This window comes from Andrographis paniculata, unplaced genomic scaffold (assembly GCF_009805555.1).
Source record: "Andrographis paniculata isolate CXL003 unplaced genomic scaffold, ASM980555v1 Contig46END, whole genome shotgun sequence".
In the NCBI taxonomy this organism is placed as follows: Eukaryota; Viridiplantae; Streptophyta; class Magnoliopsida; order Lamiales; family Acanthaceae; genus Andrographis; species Andrographis paniculata.
The window spans coordinates 1262036-1274770 of NW_026137580.1; the positions used below are offsets into that span (position 1 = coordinate 1262036).

Genomic DNA, 12735 nt, shown 5'->3' on the forward strand with positions numbered 1-12735 from the left:
TTCAAATCAAAATTGGAATTCCAAATCAAAATCGAATTCACCCAAAATCTTGATTTTTGAAAAATAAATTTGTTGGTCGGCTTGTACAATAGATGATTTCATGATAAAAAATGTACTAACTTTTTGACGATTCGCCAAAAAAAAAAATCGAGGTTTAAGAGCGGTAGATTTTGGAATATTTGGGGAGTTGAGCATATAAGAGAGGGAGAAAGAGCCTTCGAATGCCTCGTTGATGCCTCAACTTCACGAGACTGTGTTCGGAGGCGTCGATATTCTTGCCTCGAGTATACGGTCATTGCATCTTGAGGCGTCAGGGTTTGAACCCATGACCTCACGGTTACACGTCCAATCCCCCCACCACTGATTATCCCTTACGGGACAACAAAGCCTTAATTCTGAATGAAATTCTGAATGAATGAATGTGTGCCGTTTTTTTTTTTTTTTTTTTTACATGAAATTGCATAATGTTGATTTATTTTTATATTTCAAATAAAATAATATTATTCTTGCTCAATTATCAATAAAAGTATATTTTTTAAAAATATACATAATTTTTTTAAAAAAAATTAAATGTCAAATTAAAATCAAATAGAAATTTACTTGTAGAACTTGGAGCAAAAAATAATAATAGTCTCAATCATTTTTTTTTCTTTTAATCAAAAATATTTTTCCAAAATTATTCTTAAATTATTTTTTAACGAAATGTGGTACAATTACTATAATAGAAATTGGAGTGATGTTTGATACAAATCGTAACCGTGTTTGATGTAGAAGTATTTCAAATACGGTCATTATCTAGTCCAATCCACTCAATTAGTTTTACGTTACCTATTCTCTTGAAAATTTAGAGGATTAAAAAAATGATGATTTATTTCTTTTGATAATTATTTTAAATAGGTTTTTTTTTAAAAAAAAAAAAAAATTTGATAGGGATCATTATAAATTTTTTCAAAAAAAAAAAATAATAAATAAAATTTTGAGCAAATCTCATTCAATATCACAATTATCAATTTTTGTCCATTAAAAAAAAATTATCAATTTTAGTTCCACTCAAATGAAAATTTATCAATTTTGGTTCAAGCCAACAAGGCCGTGTTGACCCTATATTTCTTAATACCGTTGTGTTCTGCCTGTGTTCTGAACACAATAATGTTTCTGCCCATGTTCCAGCACAACCATGTTCTGTTCTTGTTCATGTTTCATGTTCATAATTATGTTTTCAATATAATCATATTGTAAGTCATATTTATTATTATATTCACTTTTTGGTTAAAATTATTTGATATAAATATATATTTATAATTCAACAAAAAAATATTTTTACAATTATTTCATAATATAAAAAATAATCAATTTTAATATTTTAAAAATATATAAAAATAATAATATATTAATATATATTTTTAATAATATTCCATCTGTCCCATTTACCATGTCCACATTGCCTGTTCATCCCTATCCCATATCACTTTCCTTTTCTGGAAAATAATTACACACTATTTTTTAATTTAATTTTTTTTAATTTTAATTAGTTATCTTAATCTTAATTTATAATTATTTATATTATATGATAATTATTTTTACTAATACATTTTTAATTATCTACTGATTATACTTATCCTAAATTCTTTTGTCTATAATAATCCAGACATCCAACATGGGACAGATGAAGTATTATTTTAAAATATTATTTTAAATAATAAATTTAATTTATAATTTATAAAAATAATTAATAATAATATTTTAAAATTTTTACTATAAATTTTTAAAATATATATAATGATTATTAAAAATATATATATTAATATATTATTATTTCTATATATTTTTAAAATATTAAAAATTAATTATTTTTTATATTATCAAATAATTGTAAAAAATATTTTAATTGAATTATAAATATATATATATTATATCAAATAATTTTAAACAAAAAAGTGAATAATAATAAATATGCGCTGCAACATGATTATATTGAAAGTATGGTCTGCGTTAAAAATATGGACAAAAATAGTATTGGCTGTCTGGGACGCCCATCTGGGACGCCCAGTCACTTTCCACTACCGTGTTCAAGCCAACACGATCGTATTCAGTACCAAAATTGATAATTTTTTTTAATATAACTAAAATTAATAATTATGATATTAAATCATACAACAATGATTTTTGCTCTAAAATTTATTGCAACTTAATAATGGTGGGAAAAAAGATGCGGTGAAAAGTCGGAATTGTCACTCAAATTATTATATAGACAGAAAGACGAGGAGCAACCAGAACTTTTCCGTCTCACAAAATAAAAAATCTAAAAAGGATCGATCTTTGTCGTTTTAAGATTTCCACAGACGATCGATTTGCCGATGCACGCGGCCATGGCGGTGGCTTCTCCGGCATATGCTTACAGTTATCGCGTCCGCCAGACCCTAGATCCATCTTGCTCTCCCTACTCTTCCGCCGCCTCTCTGATTCGCCGTCCTCCTTCGCCCCAGGTTCGTCTCCGCGAGTCGGACGTATTTTGAAATTGTGCGGGCGACTTAGGGTTTTGGATTGTTTGGAAACTCAACTTTTTCGGGATTTCTGCGAATTATGATTTGTATACTGATTATTTCTGTAGGCTTCGAGCTTCTTCGGCGGTCGGATTTTGCTTTCCAGGAGGATTAATCTGGCGTGGAGGACATCGTCGCACCGTTCGCGGTATGGTTCGCGCGCCGTTCCTCGGGCGCCAGGTGAGCAATTAGATTTGCGTTCCTTCGATTTATATGAGAGCAGTGATTAGGAAACGATGAAATGGTGTGTCGGTTTGAACTTTGAAGCATTTGAATGGTGAATATTTGTTGTTTAAGCTTTTTCGCATTATATTGATGAATCGAGTTATCCATGTGTGTTTCAAATTCGTTGGATTCCATATGAAACTGCTATTTTGACATCGACCTTTGTTTCAAAATTTTTAGTGAAACCTAACTTCATGCTGTGGAAAAGTTCATTTATTCATCGTTGAAATATGCAGTATGTGAGTTTTGGATTCCAGGAACTTTGTTGCAGTGATTTTGTAACTTATATCGACTATAACTTGATGTTGAATGACTAGGTTTTAGATCTAGGGGATGTTTTGTTAAGTGATTAGAGTAATTAGATTATATTATCCAATCGAATCTAGAATTATGTTGAATGGATAAGTCCTGTGCACGGTAAAAATTAATATCATTTAATCCTACTACAGATGGGAATTACATAATAATTCTGAGAGTTAACATAAACAAAGAGTGTGTTCACTTCAGGTTTTATTCCTATATGATTCCTCAAAAGTACTACCTAAAAAATAAAATATACTCCCTCCGTCCGTCTCTAACGGTCACATTTACATTTTGCGTCATTGTCTTTAATATTAAAAATATCGTATAATTTTTTGTACAAATGTTCTTTTATTAGTATTATAAGACACTAATGTAAGTATTTTTGCAATTTTTTCTAAATTTGTACTATGTTTTGATATAATAATTAATATTCAAAGATCAACACACAAAAAGTTAAATGAAACCCTTAGAGCCGGACGAAGGTAGTATTAGTATATGCTGGTAACAATGAAAATAAACAAAAACACACAAAATATCATTCTCTATAACACTTTTATGATTTTTTATGCTTCACAACAAAAATACTTAATACTATAAAGTATGAACACTAAATAGACATGCTCGAAGCATTTGTGGCTTTAGTCTATAGGATAATATTGCAATATGTAACATGATGTTGAAGATATGGTTTTAATGCTGTGTAGTTATAAAGGCGGTTGCTACTCCCGATTCAGCTGTGGAATTGCCACTAACGGCAGAAAATGTTGAGACTGTGCTGGATGAAATCCGACCTTATCTCATTGCTGATGGGGGCAATGTTGCATTGCATGAAATCGATGGAAATGTTGTGAAATTAAAGTTGCAAGGGGCATGCGGGTCGTGTCCGAGTTCTGTAATGACAATGAAAATGGGTATTGAGCGTCGTCTGATGGAAAAGATCCCTGAAGTTGTTGCTGTTGAGTCTATTCCTGATGAAGAAACTGGCCTGGAGCTCAATGAAGAAAACATTGAGAAGGTAAACAACTGTTTCAACTCTTGTTCGTGTTCCTTTAATGATCACAAATTCAATGCACTGCCAAGTATCGTCTGAATTCCATGTCCAAAAAGATAAATAAAAAAAAAAAATGGAAAGCATTTTTTATGTTACAACAGAATGATGTTTATGAATTTTTAGTGAAAATGGTTAGCAGGCGAATAGTGAGAACAAATTCTGTCTTTTGCAACCGTATTTTCTTGGTGGTTCGATCATTCTTTTAATCCATTTACCTTGCATCATGCGCAATCATATGTTACTAAACAAGATTCCGAGATTAGTTTAGAAGCCTGGTATTGCTGAACTAAATAAATGATTATGATCCAATTTTACTATTGGGATTAAATAATCATTCAGGTCTTTGATCCCGCCTGATTTTGTTAGATAAGATTATTCGTCCAATCCCCTAATATAATTTAATGTATCGACGGATAATTATCTGCTAATAAATAAAACTCAGATTGTCTTTCGACATTTTACCCTGTAAAGTGTTGTTATGCTGATGTAGACACTCTCGTAAATCATTTGTTCCATTCAAATTTTGATCGTACATGGAATGACATTTGTAACTGCCCTGCTGCTTAGGTCATGACTACATACATGCATATAAATATCTAAATAAACAATTTTAGCCGCTCACAAATGCTGATGCAAGCGAATCTCTCATTTTAGGTGCTCCAAGAAATTAGGCCGTATCTTGTTGGAGCAGCAGGCGGGGAATTGGAGCTTGTAGAAATCGAGGAGCCAATAGTTAAAGTAAAGATCTCTGGTCCTGCAGCTGGTGTGATGACCGTACGAGTTGCAGTCACTCAGAAGCTCAGAGAAAAAATTCCAGCCATCGCGGCTGTCCAACTCTTGTCCTAAGATTTCGCCGTGCCATTGTCTACTTATGCCAAGTAAGTCGAATGTGCCTATTGAATGATTTTTACGAAAAATTGATTTGCCGAGCACGACGGTGGTGCTGTAAGCAAGCAATGTTAAACCTATAATGTATAATTTAGAGGAATTGATGGAGAGGTGCATGTTGTACTTACTTACATGTACATACGTACCTATTGAGTTGGTATTTCAAATTTCAATAATAAATTTGTCATCGTATTTCCTAGTTATCCTTAAATTTCATCTTCTTTTTTTTTTTAAAAATGATGTGTGAACAATGGTTGATGTTTTTCGACTACGCATTGGGTAAACCTTTAGATTAAGTGCAATGATTTGCAAGCTATGTCAGCAGTCAGATAAAACCATATTGTAGAAACCCGGTACGACAGACTCGATTGAGAAGATGTTAGCAAAGATTTTGAATCTATGATCTTGCGGTCGAAAGTTCATTCACCATACCAATTTGGCTACTCTTTGCGGGACTATAATTTGAATACGTGTGTATACGGTGTGCTTACATTAGAAATTTGCAAATTTAGGGTTTTGATGCTATTTCTGGATTGTGAAAATTGTTGTTTGTTTGATAACCATTGTCAGGATTGGCTAGCTTTCGATTTATTGTTATTGGCTATATAAAGATTTTATTGAAATCAGTCAAGTAAATAGATCCTTTTGTGCAACTTTATTCAAATAAGGGTGCGTTTGTTTGGAGGTTTTGATTTTGAGTTGAGATTAGAATAGTAGAAAATTTGAATTGAAATAATTGTATAATGTGATATAAATAAGCGTGTTCGATGTGATATTTTTTAGGGAAAATTTTTGAATGAATTAGTAGATTTTTGGCAAAATTCTTCGAACAAACGCACCCTAGATCTCATGCTTCTTTGTCAAATCACCTATCATAAAAATAAACAATATATATTGTGTAATTTTATATATTGATATGATTAAATTAACATTATATTAATTTGATCAAATAAACAGTTTTACTATACTTGTTTGTTTGGGGATTGGATTTTATATCCACTGTTTATCCCATTTTTCCCCCCAAAAACATCAAATCAAACACCTATTTTATTTTTTATATTATACTAAAAATCAATTTTATATTCAAAACATCACATTCATATCACATCGTACAACTATTCAAATTCAAAACTTTTACTATTCAAATCCCACCTCAAAATCCAAACCCCAAACAATAGCATAACATTTCATGACATGATAGTCTTGGCTTTGGCCATTTCATGACATGATAGTCTTGCGAAAGAAATTAACACTTAATAGCATAACCACTACTACTATTATTAATCTAATGTGTATTCATTCAACTGGACAGAGTAACCAGTAAACAAACAAGCAAGCAATAATCCTATAAATGTAATGTAAGAACCAGCTGAGAACATTTGATTTGAGGCTAAGTCTAAGACTTACAAAAACCTTCTCTGCCCCCCCTGCCAACAAACACCATAGCAATGCCGGTAGTCGATCCCGATATTACAACCCCAAAGTCGAAAGAAGTTCTAACCATCGAGGAGTTTCCTCGTCAAAGATGTAAGTCAGAGGCTTAATCAGAACACCACTCCCTCCGATCTGCAACATACAAAGCAAGCTTAATTTCTCACTCGAAGCTGTTATATCCAACACTACGGCTACGGTATAAAATCTGCGCCTTACCGCCCGAAGCTGCTGAATGGATTTATAAAGTGCTTTTTTCGGCACACAAATAACTACAGAAAAATAATCAGCTACAACACTCCCATCGCGCATTCGAAAAACTGGGCTTACTGTCGGGCCCTGCAAAGAATTACCATGTAAGAAGCAAAATTCGCGATAGGAACTATCAATGGATGTGGTAGTCTGCGTCTTATTATCATTATCCGGACCTGCAAGCCGGATAAAGATGGCTGGGTGAGTACTCGCTCGGCTACTTCCTCGGCGCTGCTTCCCCTCATGTTGGCAGATACCTGCCATGGAAACAAACAGTAAGAGTATATTGATCGGGTAATGTTATTAATCAATGGTGGAATGAGGCGTACTGTGAATTGACCAACAGCGCGTAAATGTGCTTCCAGTCTTTCGAGCATTTCGTGAGTTACATCGAGCACATCTTTTCGCTGGATCAATGACCTTTTACTAGCAACGAATACAGCCTGAAGTAATCCAAACCTAATTCGAATGAGGGGTAGATGTTCTAACTGTTGTCCGAAAATGAAGTTGCATTGGAGGCTAAGTACCTGACTCTCCAAGATGATTCCACCTTTGATTTCTTTTAGATTATTCTCTTTTAATGTGGTTCCGCTACTCACAAGATCCACGATAGCATCGGCTATTCCCATCTAAAAACAAACAAACAAAAAATAACGACAACCATAATTATCATTCAAATTAATAAAATGTCAAAAAAAAAAAAAAAAGATATGAACATAACTGTTAGATAGTTATATAAGCAAAAACAATTAGATCACTATTGTGTGATAGAAATATATCAAAGCTAATCAGATTCAAAATCTGATAAAGAATTTTATTCCTCGTTGTCGTCATCCTCACTGCTTAATTAGTTTTTTCAATAAATTCCTCCTCTTCTTCTTCACTCTCATCCATTTATTCTATTGTAAGTTCGTCACCTTACATAATATTATTTTCCTTTTTAGATCTAGAAGTATCTATACCTTTGTTTCTCATTATTGTATTGATGTTTGCATCCTAGTGTAAAAATCAGCCCGTTAGCTCAAGTAGAACAACAATTCTCCTAATCAAATTATTCTTGTCAAAGACTAACTTGTCCTCCGTAATTATCAACTTATTTAATCAACCACTGATCGGAATCATCAATATCGTTTTCAAAACAATAGGACCAATTACTACGAAAACGATCTAACAAATTTTGATTATACTTTATATAAACCAAATCTTGCAATTTTTGATTTTCTAATTTAGTTCTTATTTGGATAGAATCTAAATATTTAGTTAAGATTTGAGATAAATGTTAGTTTATTTTTTGTCTATATTATAATAAAAAAATATGCATTTTATAAATTAAATTATTTACGTGTTAAAACATATTCCAATGAGCTACTATAGCGGTATAGCGTAGCATAGCAGAGTGCTATTATAGGCCGCTACGCCGTTATTGCGTAAATGCAGAATTGCGGAGCGGTCATAACGGCAGAGTGCCTCTCTGCTACGCTAAGCCGCTATTGACAACTATGGTTCCACCATCTTCAGTCCAAGAGGGAATGTAATCAAAGTACTACTGTAATTCAAATGAATTGGCACAACGAAGCAGCAAATAAGAAAAATCAATCTAGTTAATTATCTACATGAATATTTGTGTTCCTGCACAAATATCTGTGTGGTGACTGGTGGTACTTGCTGAATGCAATGTATAAGCAACATTTTGTACAAAATTTACATACTATTCTAGTGTTGTAAATATTTCTTAATTCTTATCCACACTGCACTCAAACTGACAAGATGATAGCAAGCAGTTACCTCAGTTCTTAATATTTATAGAGTTGGAAAGTTTAGAGCCCAAATAAAAATAAATCATGAATGGCCAAGAAAGGTCGTGCCACATAGACAAACTATGACTTGTTGGACCGTTTTCATATGAACTGTGAGAAGTTCGTCAAATTCCAAGCATGAATACAGAAAGGAATAAAAAATGATATGTTGCAAGATTTGATAATAAGATCCCAAAATACTAATCTTGCCCTGACTATTATTAATCCATATTTATTAGTATCAAGTTCTCACAGAAATTTTTATACAACTTAGTAGGCAAACTAGATCAAGTACAGTAATTTGATTGCTAGAAACCTTCCGGATTGGATCACCGAAAAGAATTCCAAAAACTTTACATGGAATAATCTGAATCTAACAATTCATTCCTTTCTCAATCAACTTCTCTAGTGCATCAGCTACATTTTTTCACAAAAAAAACTATTCTAATCTCTTATCGGTTGCTGCTTATTTATTTTTAACTTTTCATTCACCCTAGCAGTGGCCATACAATTAATTTCTATTAACTGTTCTGCTTATTTATTTTTTACTTTTCATTCACCCTAGCAGTGGCCACACAATTAACTTCTATTAACTGTTCTGCTCCTACGGAAAAATAAATCATGAGAATGAGTTACAGCAACCAAGAAAGTAGTGAAAAGCAAGCACACAACCAAAGTAGCAAAAAGGTTAAGATCATGTCATAAGAGTTGCGGGAGATCATGTTTGCAGATACAGGTAGAAAGTAACACTTACAGCTGGAGCTGCTTCCAGAGCACCATCAGCAGTAGAAAATTTCACATACTTTAGGCCATTTTCTTCCATAAACTTAGGACCCAACTGCATACAACAACAATATACGATAACTTGATATCTTCCCAAAATAAAAGTATAAAGAAAAATATATTGAAAGGTTAAATATGGAAATTTCATCTGTAAATCATACATGTGTGAAGCCGGTGGCAACTCTTAGGGGCTTCTCGGGTGTCCACTGTGGCATCTGTGCTAACTCTTCCAAAGAATTTATACCCTCAAATATGCCATAATTGGGAATCTAAGAACATAGAAAAGGTTTATACTTTTAGATCATAGGAGAGTGCAGATGAAGAAGGTTTAGCAGTACATTGATCAAGATTATAAAGAGCTTCTTACTGCTAGAGATAGACGGCAATCTCCAAAGTCAAGAGCATCATGGACAAGAACAAGATCTTCATTCCCCTAGAGCAAGTATTTTAAACTATAAGAATCTTATGCAAGATACCAAAACAATGAATTCATAGTGGAATTGTGGCGAAGTTGTGATTATATCATATCAGTTTCCAAACTCTTGAGGAGCTTCCATAGCAACTATTCGATTCTAGGAAGACTGTAACAAATCCATTGCGAAATTATACAAAAAGTATTGCCATTTTCATCAGAAAGTGATTCTGATCTACATGTCTTACCTGTCCATATTCCTTTACAGTGTCCAAACCAACAATTCCAAGGTCTAAATCTCCTGATACCAATTTCCTCACAATATCTTTAGGGCGTTGAAACCAAACCTCTAAACTTGGAATCTGTAACATTACATAGGAAAAAAAAAAAAAAAGCAATTTATGCATATATAACTGTCAGCCCTAACAGATATGATAAATCATTTTCAACTGTAGAATCGCACTCTCCAAGTGAAACGAAAGCTTCATCCCAACACAACAGAGCTAATTAAAATCGGAGATGCTTATAAATACTCCAATGGCTGAAACAAACGCACCTGAGGAATATCAGCAACGTATTGCCTCGGATTCACCTGCCTCACGGACAATTGACAATCCTTCGCAGAAACAACCGCCACAAAAAGTAAATAAACGAATAATGAATACAGAATCAGTTTCTCTCCAGAAGCATGAACTTCAGAATTATCGCCAACACCAACACCAACACGCACGCACCTTGAGAAGATCGAGAGTATCGGTCGCCATTCGACCTTTGCTCGGCAAGCCGAGGCGCACTTCGGTTCTCTGGAACCGCTTCTCATCCACGCTCTCTCTGACCAGAGTCTCCGGCGTGGCAACGCAGCAACAGGAAACGTCGAACTTCACCGAAACCGTACCTCTGGAAGAGAACGCAGTGGGCAAATGCGGAATCGGAGGGCATTGTAGGAAGATCGTACGCACCAGAGACATATTCCAACTCTCCACCAAAGAAATCAAACGCCGCCGTGCCGCCGCCGCCGATAGAGATTGCTGATGTGATACGACCAGGAAATGAACTCCCCTTATTATTATAGGTTAAAAGGAAAAAACAAAAGGGAGAAATCATTACAAGCCAATAATTTGTCTACTCTTGTCGCTTTAACATAATTTTTTCTTTCATTAATTATATATTTATAATTTTTATTATTATATTATATTTTCTCCGTTCGTTTACAATTTATATATTTCTATTTTAGGATATTTAATTTAAAAATTAATATTTTATTAAATATTCTATTTTTTTTTCACAAATGCAAAAATATTATTACATTACTTATTTTAGCTACTCACGATAATTAAAAATACTATTATTTTTTAAACATCGTGCCCCAAAAGTAAATATAGACATTGTAAATGAGCAGATGGAGTAACAATTTTATTAGCACTGACAAAATTTTAAAAATTTATACGATTTCGAAATCAATTTCCTATAATTAGTATTGTCAATATTTACAATAAAAATATATTATATATTTAATATATTATTATATTAAAATAGTACTCCTCCCTCCACGTTTATATTTGTTTTTTTTTTATATAATTGAATATTAATTATTATATCAAAATATAAGTACAAATTAAATAAAAATAACAAAAATATTTTTATTAGTATCTTATAATACAAATATAATGATATTTGTATAAAAATTTTATACAAATATAATGATATTTTTAACATTAAGTATAATTACGGAGAAAGTAAATATAAATTTTCAAAGTGGACGGATGAAGTATTATTTAATAAAATTCAAATAAATATTTTAAATACAAATCAAACAGCCGAGGAACACTTAGAGTGTGTTTGTCATGTGAAATATTTTAAAGAATAATTTCTTTTTTTACTGTAAAATATATATAAAAAAAAATTGTATGAATAATATAAAAATAATGAAACGTGTGTTATATTAATTTCTTTTTACAAAACGTATTTCTTTTTTTTTCAAAACAAACACAACCTTGATATATTATTATTATTATTTAAAAAATCATATTAATAAATTGTGTAAAATAACTTAAGAAAGGCGTGGATATAACCATATTCCAATAAACAATTGCAACTTTTTAAATTGTAAAATGTGGTGGGGCTTGGATGTTTGGCGTTTGGGTGTTCCAAAGGGCGCATTAGATTTGTGGTACATTTTTGTTTTCTTATACTTCCTCCGTCTCAATATAATAGTTTTATTTACAATTTTTGTCCATCATAAAATAATAGTCTTATTTCTATAAATAACTATATTACCATAAAACTACTATTATTTTTTTTTATTACACAATTGATACTACTTTTTATACTAATATACTCAGAAGGGCAAAAAAAATTTTTATTCATACTTTTTACGAACTACCAATATAATATCAATATTCTTTAAATCTCGTGTCCAATCCAATTAAGACTATATTTATGGAACAGATGGAGTATTATTATTACTAGACCGAACTCTTATACGTGGATTTAAATAATACTCTCTCCGCTAAAAAATAATAGTTCAGTTTTTTCATTTTTATTCTGATAACTAGATCCTTACTATTTTACAAAATTATCTTTATTTTTCTCAATAATTACATAAAATATGAACAATTTGATTATTTAAAAATATTTTTACATTTAATATAAATATAATGTTAAATTTATGTATAAGTCATTTAAAGAAAAATAAATTATAATTTTATTATTTTTATTTTAACACCTAATAATAATTTTATCACTATATATTTATTTATCCTATTGTTTTTTTTACCAATGTTTTAATCAATTTCTCGTAATACTTTCGTTTTAATTTTTTTTTTTTTTTACTTTTGTATATTAAAATAATAATATTTTTTAATTCTTATATTCAAAAAAAATTGTTGGAGATTTCATATAATAGTTAAATAATTAATGATAAGTATCCTTATGTACTTACGTATTTGTGAATGCAAATCATATGGTTAATTTTATATATTAATGCATTAGATCTAATATTTACATAATGTGTTTAATTGTGTTTTATGTTTGCAAATAAGCATCTTATTT

At 31.4% G+C, this 12735-nt stretch overlaps 2 protein-coding genes across 2 annotated transcripts; one reads left to right on the forward strand and one right to left on the reverse strand.

The window, feature by feature from the left end:
- Positions 1 to 2260: 2260 nt before the first annotated feature.
- On the forward strand, positions 2261 to 5202 carry LOC127252694 (nifU-like protein 2, chloroplastic). Its single transcript, XM_051276982.1, has 4 exons — positions 2261 to 2486; positions 2612 to 2723; positions 3776 to 4086; positions 4777 to 5202. Exons 1-4 carry the CDS (start codon positions 2358 to 2360, stop codon positions 4966 to 4968), a joined length of 744 nt encoding a protein of 247 aa, XP_051132939.1. The 5' UTR covers positions 2261 to 2357; the 3' UTR covers positions 4969 to 5202.
- A 924-nt stretch (positions 5203 to 6126) lies between these two features.
- LOC127252704 (ATP phosphoribosyltransferase 2, chloroplastic-like) lies at positions 6127 to 10778 on the reverse strand. The gene is made up of 11 exons (XM_051276995.1): positions 10419 to 10778; positions 10241 to 10300; positions 9933 to 10046; positions 9640 to 9705; positions 9434 to 9541; positions 9244 to 9327; positions 7221 to 7322; positions 7023 to 7136; positions 6870 to 6950; positions 6661 to 6780; positions 6127 to 6576 (listed from the first exon to the last, which is right to left on the reverse strand). The coding sequence occupies exons 1-11, from the start codon at positions 10650 to 10652 to the stop codon at positions 6481 to 6483; spliced, it is 1179 nt and encodes a 392-aa protein (XP_051132952.1). The 5' UTR covers positions 10653 to 10778; the 3' UTR covers positions 6127 to 6480.
- Between the last annotated feature and the right edge of the window lie 1957 nt (positions 10779 to 12735).

Coding starts and splice junctions, on each gene's coding strand:
- LOC127252704 (XM_051276995.1), bottom strand. CDS start 10,652: ATGTCTCTGGTGCGTACGATCTTCCTACAATGCCCTCCGATTCCGCAT. Junction 10,301..10,418: donor ATACTCTCGATCTTCTCAAG/GTGCGTGCGTGT, acceptor GTTTCTGCGAAG/GATTGTCAATTGTCCGTGAG. Junction 10,047..10,240: donor ACGTTGCTGATATTCCTCAG/GTGCGTTTGTTT, acceptor GTAATGTTACAG/ATTCCAAGTTTAGAGGTTTG.
- LOC127252694 (XM_051276982.1), top strand. CDS start 2,358: ATGCACGCGGCCATGGCGGTGGCTTCTCCGGCATATGCTTACAGTTAT. Junction 2,724..3,775: donor CGCCGTTCCTCGGGCGCCAG/GTGAGCAATTAG, acceptor AATGCTGTGTAG/TTATAAAGGCGGTTGCTACT. Junction 4,087..4,776: donor ATGAAGAAAACATTGAGAAG/GTAAACAACTGT, acceptor CTCTCATTTTAG/GTGCTCCAAGAAATTAGGCC.